General features: G+C 37.3%; 1 protein-coding gene across 9 annotated transcripts in view; it reads right to left on the reverse strand.

Annotated features, from left to right (window-relative positions):
* Positions 1–25,669, reverse strand: part of LOC145321903 (uncharacterized) — a 131,267-nt gene that overhangs the window by 72,589 nt on the left and 33,009 nt on the right. For 4 of the 9 annotated variants that reach the window (XR_013880448.1, XM_080163557.1, XM_080163556.1 and 1 more), the window contains exons 7-8: positions 23,004–23,054; positions 11,795–11,851 (exon numbers count right to left, since the gene is read on the reverse strand). Coding sequence is in view for 8 of the 9 variants with exons in the window: in XM_080163557.1 (XP_080019683.1) it covers positions 11,795–11,851; positions 23,004–23,054 (108 nt within the window). In the remaining variant the exon portion in view is untranslated. Of the gene's footprint in view, positions 1–10,921; positions 10,979–11,098; positions 11,153–11,272; positions 11,330–11,359; positions 11,417–11,620; positions 11,678–11,794; positions 11,852–23,003; positions 23,055–25,669 lie in introns of those variants that run through there. The other 5 variants (XM_080163553.1, XM_080163555.1, XM_080163554.1 and 2 more) reach the window with 5 other exon arrangements.

The raw sequence follows: 25,669 nt of genomic DNA on the forward strand, positions 1-25,669 counted from the left end.
TGTGTTAAACCCCACTGGCCCCTAGATGGAAAGTGCCAAATCAAAATCTGTAATGATTAGGGTAAGGAGGGGTGAAGTCGGGTGTTTTCGTTTTTTTTTCTAAATGGGGTAAAAAATTATTATTTTTAAATGGGACCATTAGAAAGATCTCAATAAAGTCTAACAGATCCTCAAAGGACATTATCCTAGGACTTTGGGAAGTTTGTCAAAATTAGACTAAAAAAACAGACCGACTTCGCCCTGCCTCGAGGTGAAGTCTGTGGTTCATTTTCAAGCTTCAAAAAAGCTATGACATTGATTTTATTACAGCATGCCCAAAAGGTTAAAGTAATGTAAATGTAATTTATTTTTCCGAACTAATAGAAATTTGACTTTTTTGGCCAAAAAAAATTAATTTTATTATAAAAATTATTAGAAAAATTCCAGTTGAAAAAAAGGGAAGTTTGGCAAAATTGGTGGTCGATTTTCAAACTTCTAAAAAGCTATGACATATTGATTTAATTACAGCATGCCCAAATGGTTAAAGTTGCTAAATTGCTAAATATAATAAAGAACATGCACAAAATTTTTATAAAGATCGGTCAATTTTTTCTACAAAAATATGAATTTTTCCAAAGTATGAGAAATTTTACTTTTTTGTATAGAATTTGTATAAAATTGAAAAACTGACTTCCCCCCGCTTCGGAAGAGATCAATTTCTGAAAAAAACTATACAAGCATTTTTAAAGTTTTCAACGAAAATGGATACTTACTAAGTCCCCTAAAGACGTCTAAGCTCTAGCTCTTACCAGTTTTAGTACAACCCAATCTTTCTCTGACCTTAAAATCGAGAAGAAAAAAAAATCGTCCGACTTTGAGACCCTATAAGTACCCTAAAAATTCATCTCACAAAATTTTCATTATTTACTATTTTGTAGGCAATTTAATAACGAACAACTTTGATTTCATGATTTTTTCTTTCAGTCGATTAGAACATGTAAAAAAACGTCTTTTAATGAAAGTGTGTCGAAAATTAGTGACTTCGCTTCGCACCCGAGATCGCCCTGCTTATCCCTATTTAGTTTAGTTATGTAATAGTTATTTCTCGTATCGTATTATAAACGGCTTTCCGCGGATATAGAATGTACAATTATAAGATTAAAACTAGTTTTTTTAGCCCCGTGGTGCCGAAGGCACCGGCTAAAAAAACTAGTTTTAATCTTATGATTGTACATTTCTATATTCGTAGAAAACTGGATATAATACGATGCTAGACATAGTTTTTTCGTATTCATGAGAACCGGTTCCTATCCACCGGATTCAAATGAATACGAGAAAAAAGTTTACATTATAAAAAACAGCTTGATACCTTTAAAAATAAGCTCAGAACTCATAATTATTTTTTTTTTTTTTTTTTTTTTGGGGGGGGGGGTGTTTCCCCACTGGCTCCTAAAAGGAAAGTGCCAAATCGAAATCTGAAATATTTACTTAGATCAATTTTGTAAAATAGTTTACATTAAATAAATCACCTTGATATTGTTAAAATCAAGCTCAGAACTAATATTTTCCATTTAAAATTGCCAAAAATTAAATATTTTGTTTTAAAGTAAAGTTTGAGTAAAACTTGTTTTTTGGGTAACATGAAGGGAAGTGGGTAAGAAGGGAGACAAAAAAAGGGAAGGGGGTTAAGGGGAAAGTTTTACTTAGAATTGTTTGTCATAATCACATTCCCTTTTCCCTTATGTGAAACATGTTTTCATTATAAAAATCAGCTTAATTATTTTAAAATAAGCTCAGATCTCATATTTTTAGTTTTTTTTTTGGGGGGGGGGGGGTCTTTTGCCTCACTAGCCCCTAGAAGGAAAGTCCCAAAATGGAATATGTAATGGTTACTTAGTTCAGTTATCTGAAAAAAGTTTTCATTAAAAAAATCAGCTTGATATTGTTAAAAATAAGCCCAGGAACTTATAATTTTAATGCTTTGGTGGGTCTTTTGCCCCACTAGCCCCTAGAAGGAAAGTACCAAAATTCAATTTTTTAAGTTTTACAGGTAGATCAATCATATAAGAGAGTTTACAAAAATATTTAGGTTGATAACAATAAAAACAAGCCAAACCATCCAGAGCAAAATTGTACAAACTCCCGACCTCCCCTAGTTTTTATCATGGCATCAAGAATTTGCACTTATTCAAATTTTATGCTATTATAGCTATCTCAAAAAGAGTTATTACAATTATAAAATAACACAATATTAAACAAGGATGACAACAATTCATAAAAGCGAAGCTCTCAAATCAGAAGAAAGGACAAACAAACAATAAGTCTTGTAGAGTTAAAGAACTCTAAGTTTCAGTCTAAACAAAATTGTAAATAAATTTGTTGCAAAATTGAGCAAATATAGGATACAGTAAAAGAACATACTTTCATATTTAGGATTTGATTATAGAGTTGCCTGGCTTATACTACTTTAACCTGTTGTCCTAAGAATCATTGTTCCAATAATCATATGAATAGGATACCTAATCTTATCATACAAAAAAGTTGTCAAAATGATAAAAAATCAGCATGTTTTAAATGAACGTACGGACTTTCTGGTAACGATTATATAGTTCCTATGCTTTCAAAATTGGGCCCAACTTGTTATAGGAATTATCATGCAAAGTTTGAAATCGATATGAAAATTCAAACATGTCTAATTTGATAATTATATTATACAAAAAATGTTGTTATAAAGTTTAAAAATTTCTACGCTTTCTAAATTATACCTGACTGTTGTAAGAATCATCATACAAAGTTTGAAATCTATAGGAAAATTTTAACATGCCTAAAAGAGCTAATCGTCACGGACGGACTGACCCTACCATAATTATAGAAAAACTTTGCTTTTAAAAACATTGAAAAAATATTACTCAAGGTGCAAATTTAGGAACAACTGTTCTTTCTAGAAAGATTGTATTTATTAAGTTTCTCAAATCAAAAGCGTAGGGGGAGGGGGGGAATCCACTGGACATCATAAGATAAAAAAAATACTCATATTCTGATTAGAAACTTTAGATTTCGTGTATTCAAATGCAGTGTTTCGGAGCCGGAGCCGGGAGCAGCAACATTTTTGGTGGATCCGGAGCCGTATTTTTCGTTAAAAACGGCTCCGGCTCCAGATAAGCTAAAAATGATTTTTTAAAGTAATACCCTGGTGTCTCAAAAAAATAAATATAGCTTAAAAATGGAATAATAATGGAGAATTTTAAGAATAGTTCAAAAGTTTAAGACAGAATTTGTCTTATTTTTTCCCTATTTTCTCGAACTGTTTAAGACACTTTTTAAAAATAATATCCGTTGGAATTTTAACGGAAATTCTCACTAATAAGGACTAATCAAAATTTTAAGAAGAGTAATGGAATAGGAAAGTGGAACAAAACACCACCTGTTTTATTATTATCCTAATTTTTAGGATAGCTCTAAAACACAAATTTGAAAAAGCAGGGGTGTTTAATAATTTTCATATTTTTTGGAAAGAAAAAACTAATTTAAATTTAGATTTTATGAATATTTATAATTTTTAATGTAAATGATAACAAATATTAAGCCCTGAATAAGTATTAATCCCCCCCCCCACCTCCCAGTTTTATTGCAGCATTATTTTTACCCCACTCCTCTTACACTACCTTTCCCTTTTTTTTATCAATTTTTACTCCTCCTTTTCCCTTTTAACCCCATTTCCTCCTTTTCTCCCCTCCCTCCTCTTATTCCCCTTTCTCCCTCTACCCCCCCTTCCTTATTCCATCCCCGCATCTCCTTCATCTACCCCCCTACCCCTCCCATTTTTATTCAAACCCTCACCCCTATTTCATCTACCCCTCCTTCTTTTACTCCCTTCCCGTTCCTTATTTCAACCCCGCCCCTTTTTGGTCCACCCCCCTCCTACACCCATCCTTCTTTAACCCCCCCTCCCATTCCTTATTCTACCCCCGCCCCTCCTTTATCTTTAATCTAATAATCCTTCCCCTTTGCAATTTATTCCTTCTCAAATCATTCAACGGACTCTTTTCATTCATAACAACAAAAAAAAACAAAAATTATAATATATTTCTAGGTCAGATATTTATGAATTTCTTTGCTTTAGAAAAGATTTCTATAACACATAAAAACTGTAATTATTGGTAGACAAATCAAATTAGGAATTAAACTCTAAAAGCAAAATAAAAACACTTTCAGGATATCATAAACCATGGTGATTGTAAGTTTTCACTTTGTTTGTAACCATTCAAAGTGTACAAAAAAAGGAAAAACCTTTAAATAGTTGGTTTATTTATATTATCAAACTGTATCGATAAGTTTCCATCAAATTGTTGAAAAGCAAAATCGTAAAAAAAATAATGATATATCTAAGTTACTAATTCTAAACTTAGATAACAAATTATAATAATTTCTACACTCTTGCATTTTTTTAAAGCTTTCATGAAGATAATCATTTAATTGTAGTTCTTTGTTTGAGATGTCTTTGAAAAGTTTCTGACTTCTGTCTTGCTCTTGCTTTGTGGGAGGTTAATAGAAAACTGAGTGAATTTTAGTCTTAGAGGGGATTTTTCATAATGTTTAAACAAAACAGCTAAAGCTTCTTATCCTAGCTAAATAAGTACAACTCATTTTAAATAAATTATAAAAAAAATTTATGATCTTGAAATTAAATTTTTCCTTGTAATTCATATTAAAAAAACATGATTTCAGAAGAAAAAAAAATAGGGAAGTTGAAAGCTCTACTTAGTTTAACAGTTGTGTTTAAGCTTATTTGAGGTAAGGTTAGGTTAAGGAAGGGTTAAAGAGTGCCCTCGAGGGTTATCAAAAGATTTTAAAAAGTAAAAAAATATTTTTAATGATATGTGTAAACACTCTATCTCGTGTTACAAGCCATATATAAATAGTTGACCTAATATATACAATGAGAAAAAATTTAGCAAAAATTTTAAATCTTTAACGTCTTTTTCTATAATAATCCTAGGAAAAAAATGAAATAGCACTTATCTTAAAAAAAACGTTAATATAACAAGGGTTATCCTATTACTATTCTATTAATATTTTTCTGTTTTCCTAGTATAAGAATTTAACAGTAATTGAATATAAGATTAGTATACCAGGGTATATAATTTGGCAACGGTCTATTTCCATATAATAAACTGAAAAACTATTGTTACTTAACAAATAGACACACATCCTTCTACTTTTATATAGCTTTAATCAAATAAAAGCAAAATATTTTATATTATTTATTTTATTTTATCAAATTCAATAATGAACAAAAATTGATATATTAATTTTAAGGTAGTAGCTGGAGCTGGAGCCGGATTTCCAGATACGGCTCCGCGGAGCCGGAGCCGCATCAAAATTATACGGCTCCAACACCCTGTTCAAATGTATGACTTTATTATATTTTGTATGAAGTGCCCTTATTTTTTTTCCCACATAGGAGTTACGTTATAAATTACCATCTGTAGTACTATCAATAGTTTTCCATCAAATTACATTGCAAAAAGTTTAAAAATTTGAATGTTATATCTAGGGTTTGCAATCCCTCTAATTCCGGATTTTTGTATTCCAGATTTTCGTATTCCAGACCCTACAACGGCCATTTTCTAACCCTTACTCAACCTAACCTAACTTTGTTAAAAATTAAAATATAAAATTAGATAAAAAAAACTAAAGACGCTAATTTTAGCCTAACAATTAACATTCCGAAACCGCTTTTAAAATAACGGATTGCGGATTTGGATTCTGCATTCAAAAGTTGTCCAAAAATTAGACGGGATTCCGGATTGTCAACCCTAGTTTTGTAAATGTTACGCTGTTTTTTTTTTTTTGCAAAATATTATTTTATAGAATTTGAAATAAGTTCTGTTGGCACCAAAAATGATTTACAGCTTAGATTTGTGCGCGAAGCGCGAATTTTTTTTTGCTCTTCATAATTGATTAAATTCAAGAGGATATATGACCATAAGGAGGAGAGGGGCCACCTAACGGTACTAAGGAGCTGAAAGTAAAAAAAGAATCATTCATAGTATAAAGAACTAAAATTAAAGAGGTTGCTCCTCTTTATTAGATGTTTGCCCCTCCTTTATAGGAGGGTAACACAAAATAGAACATAATTTGGATCATGTAATTAAGAATCATAGTGAAAAGAACTAAAATTAAAGATGTTGCTCCTCTGTTTTAGAGGTTGGCCCATTACTTTTAGGGGGTTGCCCCTCCTTTTTAGGAAGGTAACACAATAAAAGAACATAATTTTGATTGTTTCATAAAGAATCATAGGATAAAGAACTAAAATAAGAGGTTGGCCTCTCCTTTTTAGGGTGATATCACCATTAAAGAGAAAATAATTTCGATTGTTTATAAAGAATCATAGGTTAAAGAACTAAATTTAAAGAGGTTGCTCCTCTTTTTTAGAGGTTGGCCCCTCCTTTTTAGGGATGGCCCCTCCTTTTTAGGGGGGTGGCCCCTCCTTTTTAGAGGGGTGGCCCCTCCTTTTTGGGGTTGGCCCCTCCTTGTGAGGAGGATGGCCCCTCCTTTTACTAGGGTGGCTCTTCATAAGTAGGAAAAAAGTTGGGTTCCATTTGGGTTCCAAGAACCCAACTACTGCATGTATGATTACTGCTAATAACACACATACAAAAATGCTAAATGTTATTACAAATGCAACAATAAACTAGAAACTGAGTACAGATAAAATAACGTTAGGTTTATTTCAGTTTCATTTCATACATTTTTTTAAAAAAGTTTTAGAAGATTTTTTAAGATTTAATTTTTAGTATAAATATTTTAATGATGTAATATGATTTAAATATATATAGCTGATTTATATTTTTGATTAAGGTTTAATTGAGGTATACCAATTAATTATTGAAAAAATAAGGATAATATTATACCATATCATTTATGTATTCCTCTTTACAAGGTATCTTAACAGATAAGACAATGAACGATAATTGATGTATATCCCCCATTGTTGATTAAAAGAATTAATAAAATTAACCAAAGTTTAAATACTAACGAATGAAAGAGCATGTTTATAAAACTTTGGGTACCAGTATAATAAGTATTATATTATTAAAGTTACATACATTACAGAAATTTTAACTGAAAAATGGGCGATAATCTATCTATTTTTTCTGAGCCCGCCTTGTTTAAATGAAGAATAGATATAGAAAGTCTAGATGATCAACGCCTTTCTTGGACCAATATGAGCACAGTGTACAGGAACAATGCGACCATATTATTGGTTAAAAAATGTACACATCTGTGTAATAAATCCGCTTTAAATAGATCATAAGACGAGGCTTTACTTGCGAATGTGAATAATTAAAAATAAAAACTAGAATTGACAGATTAACCATCTATGGCAATATATCTATTATGTATAGTATGTTGTTGTATTAAAAGTGCATATAACAGCTAGAGCCCCAAGCGATGCACTGACTACTGAATATGTATGTAATCTTGTATAATAGGAATGGATATATAATTGCCTGGATGTTACACCAGATTTTCATGTTATCTAATAAAGTGAATTTCAAAGCTGGCTAAAATAACGATACCCCTCCTATTGGATGAACAAACTGAAAATTGAATGAGTTCAATGTTAGCAACCTAAATTTTGCCCCTGTGTTAAAATCCACTTGTAATTTATATCCATTAATATTATCATAGGATACTTTCAGGGCTTCTTCCATGGAGTCATTTTAGCATCAACAAACTAATCCATAATTTGATTTTGTAGATGAATTTTAAATAACTATAAAAAAATGAGTGATTAATACAAATATTATTTGGCACAAAAGTAATTTTAAATAGAAGAATTTACGTGCTCTTCCTAATGGAAAAATCTATTTCAATTTATACAATCCTAGTTAGTAAATTTCAACTTAAATCCTTAAATTATAATTACAAAATCAATTTCATGTTTTCTTGTCCCTAAAAGCTAATACCTATATTGATAAAACAGTTTGTTTTTTGACAAATAAGGTCTCAATATGCAAATAGACCTTGGTTTTAAAATACAAAATTGACAGAAAAAAAAGATAGTTGGTAGTCTGTGAGTGTTGCATTAATGTTTAAATCTTAAGAACCCTTAAAAGTTGAATGGGAAGGTTTTGGGCTATTTTACTTGGTGGAAAAAAATGTCGACAACAAAAATAGACAAAGGATTTCTTGTACACACTATGTCCGTCTGTTTGCCTGTCTGTATTTCTAAATTATCCAGTCAATTACCTAAGGGCGGGGATATTGGACTGTAAATTATACTGGTACCCAAATTTTTTTGCCATGTTATCTTGTTCGATGCCCAAAAAAATTTGGGTACATAGAATTTTTTAAAAAGTTTGTAGGTAGGTGTTTTTCAACCTATTTTTTAAAAATATACACTATTCTAAGACATGAAGATATATTTCGATTATAGCAATCATTTTCAATAGAATTTTGAATGGATGGTTACTAAGTTGTAATGTCCAAAATTTACAACCAATAATTTGAATCTACAGGAGGTGTAATGTAGTGAGGATTTATATATTAATTTATAGTCCATTGTCTTATCCCTTTTGATCCCTGAGTCAAGTGCTCTTATAAGACATATTACGCAGAATCTACAAAGTTTCCTCTCGTCCCCATTTTATTGAAACAATAGTAAATATTTTGATTTCCAATGTTTAAATAACGTAACACTTGAAACTTTGAAGTGATTGGCCACCAGGGACAATACAATGGCCGATAAATTATTGTACATCCCCAATAATGAAACACAAAATTACCCCTTCTCTAGATTACAATTAGTGTAATATATATACAACCCAATGCCCCCTCCTTTTACATATCCTTAGTAAGTCTTCAGAAGTCCAGGGAAGGTAAGCAACTATTTTGAGGAGGTTCCTAATTCATCCCTAGAATAAAATTACAAACCCCCCCGGACCACCCTCCCTCTAAAAAAAAAGTTGAAGGTAGAGGGTCAACTTACCTCACCACACCCACTCCCCTCCCCCCTCCCCCTGTCCTTCCACAACTTTCCCTAAAGTGTTTCTTAACCACTAATCATGAAGACCCATCCCTTTATCCCTGGTTACTGTGGGCGGAAAAGATGATTGACAAATAAAACTGTTTCTTACCAGGAAAAAAAGGAATATGAAAATGGTTACGAATTAATTTTTTCTCCAATTTAATACTTATTTATCGCATCGTATTATAGACAGCTTTCTGCAGATATTTAAATAAAAATTACAACATTAAAATCTTTTTTGTTTTAATAATAGTGGAGAATTGTTTGTTATACACGATGATATGATGCATGATTTTGGCTGAGAACCGGTTCTTATACAGCGGATATTAATCGATTTTGTAGCCATTCTAGTTAAGGATATCATAAATGGGGGGAAAATTATTTTCATCTTTTTTTTACCTATTCCTTTACCCCATGTTTCTTACCAATCCCTGCCCCAAAAAGTAACCTTCGTCAAAACATGCAGTGTTCATTCGTTGTCATACATTATTTTCAGGGACGTCCAAGCTTTTAATTTTGAAGGGGGTAATGGGGGATTTCAAAGGTTTTAGGGGGGTAATCTTTAAAATCTTAAGTAATTTTTAAAATATTTAGTGGGGTAAACACCCCTTTACCCCACCATTTTCACCTTTTTACATAATTGATTTATTAGTCTTTTGAAGCAGGATCGACAGACCGACGGACAAAGTGTTTATTGGTAAAGATAATCTACACAATAAATTTCAGCGGTGAGAGAAATTCGTGCTTCTTCGTTCTGTTTCTTACAGACAGACAGACACATTTTGAATTATAGAGTAATTTCGCTACAAAAATAAATAATCTAAGTAGGTAAATACTAGCGGCCCTAAAAATGTAAAAAAAATAGCTTAAAACCATCCTGCAAGCGATAACCTATTTCAGAAAAAAAAACTAATAAAGTTTGTCCAAAAAATGATTCATGCTAAACTTTTACTTTGAGTTATGAGGGATATAGTCATCAATTCCTTAATCAATACAAAAAGACTAAGAGACAAGCGAATAGAAATTGTGGAGTAGCTTAGCAAATAAAAATGCGTCAGTGTATGAGCTCCCAATAGTCAATATTGTCAAAGTGACGCAGAGTTTTGCGTAACAGAACAACGATATTACATTAAGTAGCGAAGCTACTCAATATATTAAGTGCATGTTCGAACATCCGTCAGATATAGTCTAACGGTAAAAGATGGTTTCCTCCAAAGTGCCCAGAGAGCCTATAACCACCCCCCCCCCCCATTATGAGTTAAATAATTAAATTGAAAAGAAAATAAAGAGGGTGAGGTAAGTTTTTCGTGTGTTTTAACTTGGATTAGATTAGGTTAGGTTATATTGGGTAAGGAGAAGCACAATAGGGTTATTTTCAATTTTTTTCAAGATAAGAGGGTTTTTGAGCTCGCCTGTCAGTTTGAATGAAAGCACCGGAAAATAATTTAAAATTGAAATACATTAATTTTTCATTTGAGCTATTGATATTGAAATCGTACTTGTTTGTTTAAACATGAAAAAAAGTTAAAACATGATAGCGGTCTCTTTATTTGTCTATTTATACATTGATTACAAATATTACTTTTTAGTAGCATAGCTACGCTGTTATTCACTCAGTCTGTCCGTCTTTCTGTAACGTTTCCTTTAATCCTATCCAGCCAAAAATACCACTTTGAACAAAATAGCATCATAAGCAGCATTCATAACAATTTGTTTTGTTTATAATTTTTTTTTCTGCTATTTTGATAATAAAAATTTATTACAAAAGCTATTTTTACATTCAAACGTCACACTGTCACGTGACTTTTAACTTACCTTAACATTACTCCGCCAGTCCCAAACATTTACTATCATGATATCATGCTAAGAACCAACCTAATGACGTCACACTGTCACATGACTTACCTTAACATTACTCCGCCAGTCCCAAACATTTACAATCATATCATGCTGAGAACCAACCTAATGACGTCACACTGTCACATGACTTACCTTAACATTACTCCGCCAGTCCCAAACATTTACTATCATGATATCATGCTGAGAACCAACCTAATGACGTCACACTGTCACATGACTTACCTTAACATTACTGCGCCAGTCCCAAACATTTACAATCATATCATGCTAAGAACCAACCTAATGACGTCACACTGTCACATGACTTACCTTAACATTACTGCGCCAGTCCCAAACATTTACAATCATATCATGCTAAGAACCAACCTAATGACGTCACACTGTCACATGACTTACCTTAACATTACTCCGCCAGTCCCAAACATTTACAATCATATCATGCTGAGAACCAACCTAATGACGTCACACTGTCACATGACTTACCTTAACATTACTCCGCCAGTCCCAAACATTTACTATCATATCATGCTGAGAACCATCCTCATGACGTCACACTGTCATATGACTTACCTTAACATTACTCCGCCAGTCCCAAACATTTACTATCATATCATGCTGAGAACCATCCTCATGACGTCACACTGTCACGTGACTTACCTTAACATTACTCCGCCAGTCCCAAACATTTACTATCATATCATGCTGAGAACCTCCCTCATGACGTCACACTGTCACGTGACTTACCTTAACATTACTCCGCCAGTCCCAAACATTTACTATCATATCATGCTGAGAACCATCCTCATGACGTCACACTGTCACGTGACTTACCTTAACATTACTGCGCCAGTCCCAAACATTTACAATCATATCATGCTAAGAACCATCCTCATGACGTCACACTGTCACATGACTTACCTTAACATTACTGCGCCAGTCCCAAACATTTACAATCATATCATGCTGAGAACCAACCTAAAAAATAAACACAAAATTAGACTAAAGTAAAGTTTCTCTAAATAATTATATAGATTAAATCATTTGTTCAAGTTTTTTTTACCAATTAATCAAAATGTTGAAAGGGTTTTTAAGCATAATTACAGTCCAATGTCCCCTCCTTCCATTGTAAAAAGGAATGAAAACTGATCATAAACCAAATTATTTAGTATTTTTTTTTGTTTGATTGGTTAAAATTATTAATCAAATAGTTACACTGCTAGTTTATACCAACCAATCAAAATTTAATAAAAGTATCTAAAGTTTTTAAGCCAACGATTAAGAAAACAGACTCATAAATCTTTGGGGGCAACTTTAATTTTCAATCTAATGTGCCCTCCTTACCGTACTTTTTATCAATTAAAATTATTAATTCTAAACAATATCTTTATAATGCTATAAAACGCACCTTTAACAGATTTTTCTAGAAATGTGTTATTTTTATTTTTACTACTTGAAAATTTAAACTCATTTAGAATAACAAACACGTCTTTATGGCATTCGGTGTGCCTTCACATTCGCAAAAAATCTATTTTCGAAAAAAAGACACATGAAGACTAAAATAATAGCGTTAGGGGTTTTAATTATCATTTAGTGGTGCTTAAGTGAAAATTTACTCTTCTGACAATTCAAGGATTCTTAAAGGATAAGACAATATACAAAGTTACAATTTGTGTTGATCGACTTTAATGGTGGAAAAGTTTGAACACTGCTACGTTAAACAAACCAATCAAGATTTATAAAAAAGCAAACGAATAAAAGAACCTGCTAAATAAAAATTTGGGTACCAACATAGTTTTACACTCTAATATCCCCTCCCTCTCTGGATTATTCAATAATTTGAGCGGAACTGATGTCCCACTCTTTATGACTCTTTATGGAAAAATAAAGTTATGTTACGCGTCGAGCTAAAACAATGTGCACTTTCCCTTCTTTCATAAGTTGACCACTCAAAGGAGACGTTGGAATGTAAATAATACCGGTACCCAAAGTTTTGTTAGTCAATTGAAACAACAGTGTCCCAACTTTTCAACCATCTATTTGTAGAAGGGTCAATATTACACCCCCAGCATATAAACACTCTGTTTTCGTAAGAAAGGAGATGGAAGGGGCAGTAATTTTGTTGTCCTTCGTCAATAAGAGAGAGGGGGGTTGAAAATGTTCTTTTGGCTAAATACGGGAATCTGCCAAAAACAATACTTAATCAAAGTTATAAAAACTTATATTGGGCCATTCAAAGGCCCCTCATAAAAATGTAAACAATAAAGAATTAAGGGATAAGACAATGGAAGATAAATAAATGCATGTACCCAAAATTATCTCTTCTTGTAGATTAAAATTTGATTGGAACCAACCAATCAAAATTTAATTTAAGTACAAACAGTTTTTTGAGCCAACGAGTAAGAACAGTGTATATAAAACTTTAGGTAACAGTTTAATTTAGGGGCTAATGTCCCCTACCTCCCTGGCACAAATTTCAAACAAGAATGGCAACATTAATAAACAGAAAATCTCAAACAAAAAAAATCATGGACTTTGTAATTTAATAGTTCTATAAGTAGTAGTTGAAGGTATGTTTGATCATTAATATCTCTAAAACCTTTCCTTGGTGGACTGATTGTTTTGGGAAATTGCTTTGGCCGTTAACAGGTTTTATGCTATTTTGTAAAGGATTAAAGTAAAATGAAAACTTACAACATTTCAACCCCCCCCCCAAAAAAAAAAAAATATTTACTAAAAATAATGATGAAGAATACATATCATTTAAGGTAGGAGGCTCAGAAATATAAAATAGCAAAAGAAAAATGCTCTAAAATTTAAATTTTTTGTCCATTTTATTGAAATTTAACAGTTACTACTAATTAACTCAAAATAAACCTCAATATAAAAGCGAAAAAATAATCAAAAATACAAACACAATATTTTTCAGAAGGAGGGACTAATATTCTTAAAAACATCATTTTAGGAGAAACTATTTTGCCAAACATAAATCTAGCCATTCCTTTTAAACCTTTAAAGATTCGACGTAGCTGGTTTAATCCAACTTATCAAAATGAAATAAAAACATTCAAAGTTTTATGCAAAATAATGAGAAAATTTTATATTAACACTTTTGGGTAACAGTATGTATAGTTTAGAGGCCTTGTCCCCTCCCTTAGTGTTATATATATAAATAGTTGCTGCGCCTCTAGCTCCTAGAACTCCGTATTCGGATGGGAATGGATGGACAGAAAATCGCCTAAAACCATATCAAGACTTTAATCTAAAAAAAAAGAATAGCCTTAACTCACCCTAGGACCTATGAAACTTTCATTAAGTTAAGAACTCAATCGGTTAAATGGTTAGCGAAATCTTAAGCTCCAGACAAAAAACGCTTACTAATTTATGCAATAGGATGGTCTTTTATTATCCTTATACCTGTCCCAATCAGCATAGTGATTTCAGAATAAAAATATTTGGTTGAGTTTGGCAAATAATTTTGGCAATCAGGGGCAAGGGTGGATACTATTTAAAATGACGTTTAAGTAAAAAATCTTTGGCACCGCATAGTTTTAAAGGTTGTACTTTGTAATACCAGGTTCATACTAGGGAAGGGGGACACATTGTACTTCAAATTACACTGGAACCCAAAGTTTTATTTTAAAAATGTCTTCTTATTCGTTGGCTCAAAAAAACTGGTAATTTAATTGAGTTTTAATAGGTTGGATCCAAACTAGTCGTGTCCTAACTGGCCATGGTCTGATTTGAGGTCATTTTCCAAAGGATAGGACAATATTACCTCATAAGATTAACAAAATTTTTATTTTTTTAGGGGTGACAAAAGACGAAAAAAAATTATTAAAATTTCGAATAAAACTTTGTAATTTTTTGAGGGGTGTTTATGTTAAAACTTATCCTTGCATTTTTAAATTATAAAGTGGCAACAACACGAAATAAATTCAACTTCACAAATAAAATTATTTAGAATCAAAATAAATATTTTTACAAAAGATGTATTTGTAATTTTAGAAATACTTTTGATTACATTTGACTCCGAATCCGATTAATTTCCGCTGGATTAGAACCGGTTCTAGCCATACAGAAAAAATCATGTTTCTTATCCTATTGTAGACAACTTCACACGAATAGTAAAATATAAAATCATACAATAAAATAATACCAAATTTGTCAGCCTTAAGGAGCCGAAAGAATAAAAACAAAATAATTCCAGCTTTTGTTGGTTCAGGCCTTCGGAGACAACAAAATTGGGACTAATCTTGTAAATTCACTGTCCGCGGAAAAGTGTCTATAATACGTTGAGATGATAAAAAGCTATTCCAAACATTTTCCCTATAATCCCTGATGAATGACGTAACTACAAAACTGTGTGCAAAAAATATGGCACAACTACAAATAGGTAACAAATAAAATTGTCGTGTTTATGTGGTATGCGGCAGCTCTGGACCATGCAGAAACCAAGACATTATAGTGATGCTACGCACCTAGTTAAATCCTGTTATTCTACAATTATGAAGCCACCTGGAAAGATGTCAGATAACGGTACTGATTTTATCTCTCAGTTGTCCTGCAAATGGAGGGAGGGGTGTTACCCCTCCCTCTCCCATCTTAAGCACCGGAACCTTCCCCTCCAACCACCAAGTTATCAGCACCACCTCAACCCTGAGGATAAAGGATCTAAACCTGCCCCCACACAGGCTGTTGTTGTCACAAGTAATCATCAAACCTTCCCTCTTTAGTACCCAGACCTACCACTCAACCCCTCTATGCTTATCTACTTATTGTGCTGCTCCATGGGCTATCCTGCCTGCCCCAGACAGGGATAGCCATCTACCTAACCATTGCAATTATCTATGTTTTACTGTATGATTTATCTTTAACCATCTTTATTCCTAATCCATATGTATTTATATTATGGTTAACTGTATTCTTAATCCCCCCCACCCTTTCCAGGGATGGGGAATCATGATTGCCCAAACTGACTATTGTATATGTATTATAATGCTTTTATGTTATGATCATTTATTCCTATCCATGTAGTTATTGTTTGTTGTATATAGCTTTAGTATCCTTTACACCTTCAATAAAGTGACAACTGAAATAGATGTTGATTCTTGTCTAGTGAATGCTAGAGAAGCGTAGCTTCTCTATAGTAAGGTGTCCACGTCTGTTCACACTGCCGTAGTCTTTATTCGAACTCTGGTGTCTGCCATTTACCCTAGGCGGATACCACAACTTTGGTGACAGCTGTGTGAGATTACGGCGAACCACAAGTGTAGAGCAGACGCGCATCTGAGGCTAAGGTACTCCCAGCAGTGAATCTGGCAAAACTGACGCAAGCAACCTGAATTACCCACCCTGGACAGCAAAGTTTAACTCTGCATCCGGCAGTTGTGGAAGCGAGACAGCGAAATTTGATGAATAACCGCGAGCAGCGCTGATATCTAACGGAGAATTGAGCGCCAAAAGGGCTGAAACAGGCCTGCGGACCGGCTGAAACAAGCCAAATAAGTGTAAACGGCTGAAAATAGGCCAATTTTACTGCAAGAGATAGCAGGATCCGAACCAGTGGCGCTAGCAGGACGGGACATTCCCTGCCGCCATCAGCTGGATTTGGATAAGCGGCGCTAGCAGGACGGGACATTCCCTGCCGCCGATAGGCTGAAACACGCCACATAGCTGCAAGCGGCGCTAGCAGGACGGGACATTCCCTGCCGCCAATAGGCTGAAACATGCCACATAGCTGCAAGCTGCGAGCTAACATACGAGTGTAGTGCACCAGAACAGAGAAAAACTACATCAACTCCGAGTATCCTGAGAGGCTACAACGCAGCCACCCATCTAGAAAACAGATATTATATCACATTTTCAGGGATTACCACCCTAGTGTGATGGCCAAACAATAGATTTATGAGCAAAGCTTGGCAAACAAATTGTTGTGTTGTGATAAATCTAAGAATAGAACAGGCTTGGATTATTGTGTATTGTGATAACAGCTAAAAATAGAACAGAGTTGGTAAACAAATCTGTTATGCAATTGTGATAAGGACAGAAATAGAAGCTAGATGTAACATAATAAAGACCCTGATATACAATCAAAACAATCTCAAGCCCACAGCACAACAACAACAATACACCCCTTATTCCAAGGGAAGGGGAGGGGCCCCTCTCCATTGAAGGCAAATACAATCAGGGTGATATAATAGATAAACCTAGGATTAAGAAGAAAAGGCCCTATTACACCAGCACACAGTTACCCCCCTCCCTCACAGGGGGAACGGACGGAGTTACCCCCGTCCCCTCACGCGCTTCCCCCTTCCTACCCACACTAGACTAAGTCCGTCTGTAGTGTGGGGCTAGCGATCGGACACACAGAGCGCCATTCACGGATAGCGCAACAGAGTGCGGAAAATATCATAAATCCAACGGACGAAGCGGACCAATGAGAGAGCGAGTTGAGGGGTGAGAGCGCGTTTTCCCCGTGTGCGCGGATTTGACGGCGCGGACGCGCGTTACAAGGACAGGAGATTCCACGCACACACACACACACACACACCCACACAGGAGAGGGGCCATTCTATAGCATACATCAGAGATATTTTTTTAGGAGAAAAACTTGCAAGCTCCTCCCTCCCTGTCTACAGTGTGATAAGGAAAACTAAACCAGTTCCTTAAACCCGCTCAGACCCTCAACATCTTCCTAGCCTGCCAACCCTACTTCAAAGCTGAATGGTTAGTGAAACAAATATATGTATATATAAATACCCAAGTGATAAATAAGGTTGTTTTTTTTGTATCATGGGTACAAGTAAGTGAATACTAACCTCACCAAACAACACTGGAAACTGATATGATAACTGAACGAAAGTACGCCCACCCTGTGGACATAGCCTGACTTGCTGCCCCACACTGGGCAGTGGTGGTGTGTACCTGGACCATCGACCTTCATAGTTGTGAACTATATACAGAGGAAGCGTGATTTTTTTGAAGCAAGGAGGAAAAGCTATCTAGCTCTGGGGATATTCCTATACACGTATATATATATATATGGGCGTGTAGCCATGTATATATATAGATAACCTACCTATCCAAATATCCACTAGCGGATACGCTCCTAGAGACATCTGTGATACCTAACATATTCCCTGTTACCTTTAAGCTAAGATCCGCTGGTTGCCACAGAAATCAAGAGCTATACTGGAAAGGAGAACAACTCAGGCTCAACAGTTAAACAAGACGCTGGCACCAACAGACCAACCCCCTACTACTTATCATGGGGGCGCGCCAGCCACAGAAACTCTTGAGCCAGGAGGACCGAGCCTACGGCTACGTGGACTACCACCCTAATTACACAGCTATAGTATTTATACTAGGGGTGAGCCGGCTCGAACCTCCTTGCGGTGCGGCTACTCTACTCTGCTCCTATATCCACAAGATACTGCTTCTGTTATTACTTTGGCCTACTGTGTCGAGTACAGTGAACATCAAACACATGCCAGGTCACAGACCCCTGGTCCCTGAGATGCCCTTGTCTGGAAGGGTGACTGAATGTCCGCTGCACAGCTCCTGTTCAGTTGGTGCTCAACGTACGAGAAATAGCAATACTGGACTGGGGGTTGCTGAACCTGTAGGTGTCCTCCTGGGGGTGTTGAACGATGCAACTGAGCCTAATGAGAAGGTGACAAGCTTCAGAGACTTAGTGGCCAGCCCCAAGATGGACACTACTACCAGAACTGAGATTTCAACGGGGCCCAGCCCTAGGGCCAGTACCACCTGTTTCTGGGGTGGAAAGGTCCTCCCTGGCACTGGCCTCACCAATCTGGAGGATGGGGAGCTGTCCCAGGGGAATAGGCTCTTCACCCAGATGCCCGACGCGTACCTGGGGGTGGGGGAGCCGCCACCCAAGCCTCCCTGGGAGCCCCCAGGCATGGAACGACTGGGGACCGGCCTAAGGATGGGGACTGGTGACCTGCTGCAGTGGAAGACTTTACCCAGCACGGAGAGAGCAGGGTTGACCAGCAGCAGTGAGGCTGTTCCCCCACATTCCAAGACCAGATGCCGCTACTCTGTTGAACCACTGCACATGTCCCAGCCAAGTTCCCCCATGCTGCTGAAGATGGAGGCCCACCAGGATGCAGAGCTCCAACTAGGAAAGTCAATAAGAAGGCCACCCCTTGCCAAAACCAGAACCACCGCAGGGGCTCCCCACCAGCCGCTGACGGAGCCTGGCAGGGATGCAATACTAGCTGGCAACTCTGGCCCAACTCAGGTGGCTACCAACAGTCTGCTGACAGTCCGGAATACAGTTCAGGCTACCATCAGTATGGCATCTTCTGGGCCTTGCTGGTCCACCTGTGGGTACCTGTCCACACACTGGCCACAGGTACCCCCCAGAGATCATAGCCCCCTTTCCGACTGGCACCATCAACAGCCTTTGCTACCAACCACCTGGCATACCCAGAGGCAGGATCCCTCATGTGGAGAAGCACCTGCAGAAGCTAAGGCCGAGGCTGGCCTCGCCACCCAGGGGAGGAGAGCCGCTGTTGGATGGAAGGAACCTGTGTGTATGGGGAGGAGGCTGAATGTAACCCAGGAGCCACCACAAGCAGCCCAGCACCGCCTGACCCCTAGTAGGGGAGACCCTGTTTGTCAGCTGGTGCCCCAACTGGAGGAGGAGAGACCTGGCAGGTTGATACACCCTGGGGAAGCCGGCCTGATGGGACCCAGCTGGACGAAGGGGCGCTGCCGCTTCAACGGCCACACAGCCGCCAAGTGTAGAACCGGTTGGGACCGGGCAACGAAGAAACACCAGGCCGCCCAACAACCTGCATGCAACCAGTCTGCCACCCAGGTCCACCTGGAGGGAGATGCCCAGCCGTCACCCCAACTAGCTGCCGCCGCTGGGGCCGCGGCTACCCAGGAGTCTGTGTCTCAGATTGGGACCATGGTGGCCAGGATCAACGTGCTGGGAGGAGCGGCTGAACCCAACCGGGTTGGCCTGGACCTCAGCCGCAACCACAGGGGACCGGTGTCCGTAACCCCTGTCACCCCCAGCAAGAGCCGAGGGGCGCTACCCAGCGCCACCGGGACGGTGTACGGGGAGGCCCTGGCGGCCGCCGAGTGGGAGAGGCAAGAGGCGCTAGCCAGCGAGTCTGAGTCGATGTATGGGACGCCAACCGGCGTCGCCACCTGGAAGGAACGAGAGGTGCTTCCCTGCACCACCAAGCTGATGTCTGGGGCGACAACCGTCGCCGCCACCTGTGAAGACTGGGGGGTGCTATCCAGCGCCCCACGCTGGTGCCTGGGGCGACAACCGTCGCCGCCACCGAGAGACCTGGACCCCTGTGAAGACTGGGGGGTGCTATCCAGCGCCCCCACACTGGTGCCTGGGGCGACAACCGTCGCCGCCACCGAGATACCTGGACCCCGGAATGAGCCCGCAGCCCCAGAGGAAGGGGTGACACCCGTCACCCCCAGCCAGCCAGAGCCCCCAGCCAGCAGGGAGAGTCCAGCTGTCCCTCACCTTCAACTGCATCCAGCTGTCTACCTCCCTCAGCCAAGCCAGGGTAATTGTATTGCACTGGTGTACCAGGAAGTTTGGGCTGGGCCAAACTTGCCTGCGCCCCCTGCATCTGCCCCAGGAGCCAGGGTATCAGCCATTACCAGCCAAACTGAAGAAGCTTTGACCGCTGCCTGGGGAGTAACACAACTAGATGCGCCAAGTGCCGAGCCTAACCATAGAAGTAGAGGATCCCCAACAATTATGTCTACCCAAGATGGAGACCATGTGCCTGGACCCCTTCAGGCTAGGGGAGGAAATCCGGAGCCTTGTGCCTCCAGTCCACTAGCAGCAGTGTCCGTGGATGGGCCTGTCTCCCAGCCAACTAGAGCGGAGCCACCCTTGCAGATCCAAGACAACCTCCGGCATAAAGGGTGGACTGTTACCTTTCCCTACCCCGCAGGTCGGATTGCCATGCACCACCCTGCCAATGTCCAGAATGAGCCTGAAGGAGGCAACGCTCCTACAGTATGCCAACCACCACCTGCCCGCGTTGACAGAGACCCTGGAAGCCGAATGAACCTGACCAGCCCCGAGGGCGAAGAAACTGCGCCTGCATCCAGTAGCCAGCCTGCCAGCAGCAAGGTGACCAACACGATGGAGACCACCAGCCCAGTGGAGAAACCTGCAGAGGTGTACACCAGGCGGCTGTTGGTCCAAGCCCCCTCATGTGCTGTGCCACCCCTGGAGGTTGCCAGGGTGGCCTCAGAGGTACACATCCAACGGCCAGAAGATCCAACAGGACCAGCTACTCCAGCAGATATAGCCGATTCCGTTAGACCTGGGGAGGGCTGGAGTCCACCACCGTCCAGCAACTGGTATCCTGGCGGACCCATTCCACAAGGACAACAAACTGAAGGCCGCAACCACTGTCGGAAGTCTGGCGGTGCAGACAACCCCTCCAGCCTTCCGAGGGGAGAGTTGTGGTATGCGGCAGCTCTGGACCATGCAGAAACCAAGACATTATAGTGATGCTACGCACCTAGTTAAATCCTGTTATTCTACAATTATGAAGCCACCTGGAAAGATGTCAGATAACGGTACTGATTTTATCTCTCAGTTGTCCTGCAAATGGAGGGAGGGGTGTTACCCCTCCCTCTCCCATCTTAAGCACCGGAACCTTCCCCTCCAACCACCAAGTTATCAGCACCACCTCAACCCTGAGGATAAAGGATCTAAACCTGCCCCCACACAGGCTGTTGTTGTCACAAGTAATCATCAAACCTTCCCTCTTTAGTACCCAGACCTACCACTCAACCCCTCTATGCTTATCTACTTATTGTGCTGCTCCATGGGCTATCCTGCCTGCCCCAGACAGGGATAGCCATCTACCTAACCATTGCAATTATCTATGTTTTACTGTAAGATTTATCTTTAACCATCTTTATTCCTAATCCATATGTATTTATATTATGGTTAACTGTATTCTTAATCCCCCCCACCCTTTCCAGGGATGGGGAATCATGATTGCCCAAACTGACTATTGTATATGTATTATAATGCTTTTATGTTATGATCATTTATTCCTATCCATGTAGTTATTGTTTGTTGTATATAGCTTTAGTATCCTTTACACCTTCAATAAAGTGACAACTGAAATAGATGTTGATTCTTGTCTAGTGAATGCTAGAGAAGCGTAGCTTCTCTATAGTAAGGTGTCCACGTCTGTTCACACTGCCGTAGTCTTTATTCGAACTCTGGTGTCTGCCATTTACCCTAGGCGGATACCACATTTATTAAGCAGCTGAATTATGGAGCAACTAGAAATTTGTGTTTGGAAAAACGGATTACTAGATACCCAATTCAATCAAACTAGTATTTATTCTATTACTTTTCTTTTATTATTCGTGGAAAATTGTCTTTTATACGATGATATACATAATTTTTTTAGCATAGCTGAGAATCAGTTCTAATCCAGCGGATATTAATCGGATTCGAGGCCATACATACTGGAATAGTTATTTCTCGCATCGTATTATAAACGGCTTTCCGCGGATATAGAAAGTACAATTATGAGATTAAAACTAGTTTTTTTAGCCCAGAGGTGCCGAAGGCGCCGGCTAAAAAACTGGTTTTAATCTTATGATTGTACATTTCTATATTCGTAGAAAGCTGGATAGAATACGATGCTAGACATAGTTTTTTCGTATAGATGAGAACCGGTTCCTATCCACCGGATTCGAATGAATACGATAAAAATATTTAACCCTGCTTCAATGGAAGCAAAAATGAACTCGTATTAAAGTTGACTTTAAAGTTAACACGCCTAAATCAAACATTTTTATTTGTTAGTAGCAAGGCTACTCTATAGCTCAATTTGTCTGTATGTCCGTCACGCCGTAACGATATTAAAGAAATGTGATTTTCTTGACTTGCTTGACTGAACATCTGCAGATCCTTGTTTTAGTATTAGTAGCGAAGCTACTCTATTACTTCTTCTATACGTCTTTACGTATTTTAACATAAATAAACACAAAAGCTAAAAATATTTTTGCACGATAGTCCAAAACACTAAAATCACAATAACGAGGATGTAACGCGGCAGGTTTGTAACTATTATTAAACTAAACTTACCGAAACAATATACTTGTTGTTGGGAGCGAAGGCAACACAGTTAACACCATACTGAAATAGAAAAAAATATACTATTAAAATAAGTTTCAAAGGGAGTCATGATTATAGAGTTGCTAAGATGGCATTTATTTTTGTTAGTCAATACTTTTCGCTTTAATATTTCAGTAGGGACGGTAGAATTACACTGGTCCCCAAAGTTCTCTTATTCAATGGCGTATGATCTTTGCTGGGGAACTTTTCATTAATCTTGATTGGTTAGTGCAAACTATAAGTGTCCAAATTTTTCGATCATCTTAACTTACAGAAGGGTTAATTGTCTTATCCCCACAAATCCCTGATTAATAATGATTTATTGACTATATCTACTAAATCTACGATATACATATTAGGGTTTGGCCGGTTATCCGGCCGGATACCGGATATTAAAACTATCCGGTTACAGGATATCCGGCTGATTTTTGACGCCGGATATCCGGTATTTTGCCGGATATCGAACATTGGTCAGATACCCGGCCGGAACCGGATATCCGGCATTAGAAATCAGCCGGATATCCAGTATCCGGCCCAACCCTAATACATATGTATATATTCGATGTCGGGTTATATTTTGAAAAGCTTTTATTTATGTACATTTTAACCTAAGTTTTATATAACACAATACACATAGCATATCAAATTATCATATTATTTCTATTCTTCCATATTTTCTCTTTCATCGCTCCTAAATATCTAAATATTCTTTATATTGAGAAAAATGGCCCAAAACTATCCCAAGTCTAATAAAGTAGTATAAAAACCATCTTATGTGATATGTATCGTAAAGCTTCAATAAAATGTAGAGCTCAATTGAGACAAACTGACGTACTATGTAAAAGCTATGCAGCTAAAATTTTTATTAACTTCATTCAACATGTTATTTGATACTTTTATTATGTTTGAATCTATGTATAATTAAACATTGATAAGTTTAAATTATAATATGCATATAGGTTATTGCTTCTTTTTAAACAATCTTTTTCACTTTATCAATTTATCGTCCATTCTCATTGCAAAGGTTTATCCTAAGTTATGCTACTTTTTATAGAGAACTCCTGAAATAAAAAAATAACCAAACTTTCTAACCAATCATGTGACCGGTTTGTTCCTCGACTGTTTCCTATTGGCTGATTTAGTGATTGTGTCTCTAGATAATCTATATTCTTCCAGTATAGAATTTATTTGATCCGTTGGTATATAAGTCATGTTTAAAAATATTTTAAATGTGTAAAATGTTTCCTGATTTTCGTCATTCCTGTGCCGTGTTATAATTCATAAAAGAAATAAAACAAAGCCCATAACTAACGCTTTTGTTATTATTTAATGAAAAAAATTCCGAGAGGTGGTGTGAATTAAGGGTCGTTAAAAACGACCTTTAGACTCCTAATGGGACATTGTCATTGTGAAATATTTGTAACAATAGTCTTAAAAGCTTAGGACGATTCCTTCGGACAATCTAAAACTATTATAACAGAACAATAGAACAACTAAATTATCTGAAAACTACTGTAATTCTAAATATGGAACGAATCTATATTTTATTGCTTCCTTTTTTATTAATAGCGCAGCTACTCTATGATCAGCGTATGTCTGTACGCCCGGATACTGTAAGAACTGGCTCTACGCAGTCTATAGTTAACAGTAACTACTATATTTTTTCAACATTTATACTGGGATCTCAAGGGATAAGACAGTGGACGATAAATTGATATATATTTACAATGATAATAAACAAAATTACTCCTGTAAGTTAAATTTGATGTTTGAAAAGTTTAGTTGAAACCAATCTAATTTAATACAAGCATGATAAAAAATGTAGAATATGAGCATATTCAATTCCTAATAATTTCAGCCGCAAACCCTGAATAGGAATCGAGAAAACAATAGAAAACCTAAAAATCTAGGAATCGATCTAGCACCCCTACTAATAGAAAAATCTTAATAAAACTTAAGGAAAATAGGTAGAATGTAAATTTATTTAATTCCTGAAAATTTCAGCTCATTATCTTGAAAAGGAGTTGAGAAAATCAGGAAAACATGAAAATGTAGGAATCGATCTAGCACCCCAAATAACAGACGGATGGACAAAACAATGTATAGATTAGATGGGCATATGTTATAAGAATCTTCACTAAAAATTTCAGCTGTCTATCTTCTATAGGGGCCGAGAAAATCACGTTTCCCCCACTTTGTCTCAGACGGACAGACGAACGGACATTTCGAATTATAGAGTAGCTTCGCTACTAATAAGTACCAATTAGATGTATAAGATATCATAGGTACAAAACTTTGGGTACTAGTGTATTTTATAGTCCTATGTCATCTTCCCCTTCCTGGATTGTCTTTTTTAATCTAAATTATTGTCAGCTTGTTATTGCTGCGCTACTTATGATCCAAAAATTGTCCTAGTTTGACATAAAATGATGTATGAAATGTTAACAACTCTCTTATTCATTGTTCAATTTTATATAAAAGACACAATCAACACTAAATATAATAATAAATAGAATAGTGTACATTAAGAAAATTGTGGCATTTTTATTCGAGAGAGGAAGTAGACATTAGGCCTCTAAATCATACTGGTCTCCCAAGTTGTATTAACGCGTTCTCTCATTCGTGAGCTTAAAACC

Source organism: Acartia tonsa, chromosome 6 (assembly GCF_053477335.1).
Source record: "Acartia tonsa isolate MP-2025a chromosome 6, ASM5347733v1, whole genome shotgun sequence".
Taxonomy (NCBI): Eukaryota; Metazoa; Arthropoda; class Copepoda; order Calanoida; family Acartiidae; genus Acartia; species Acartia tonsa.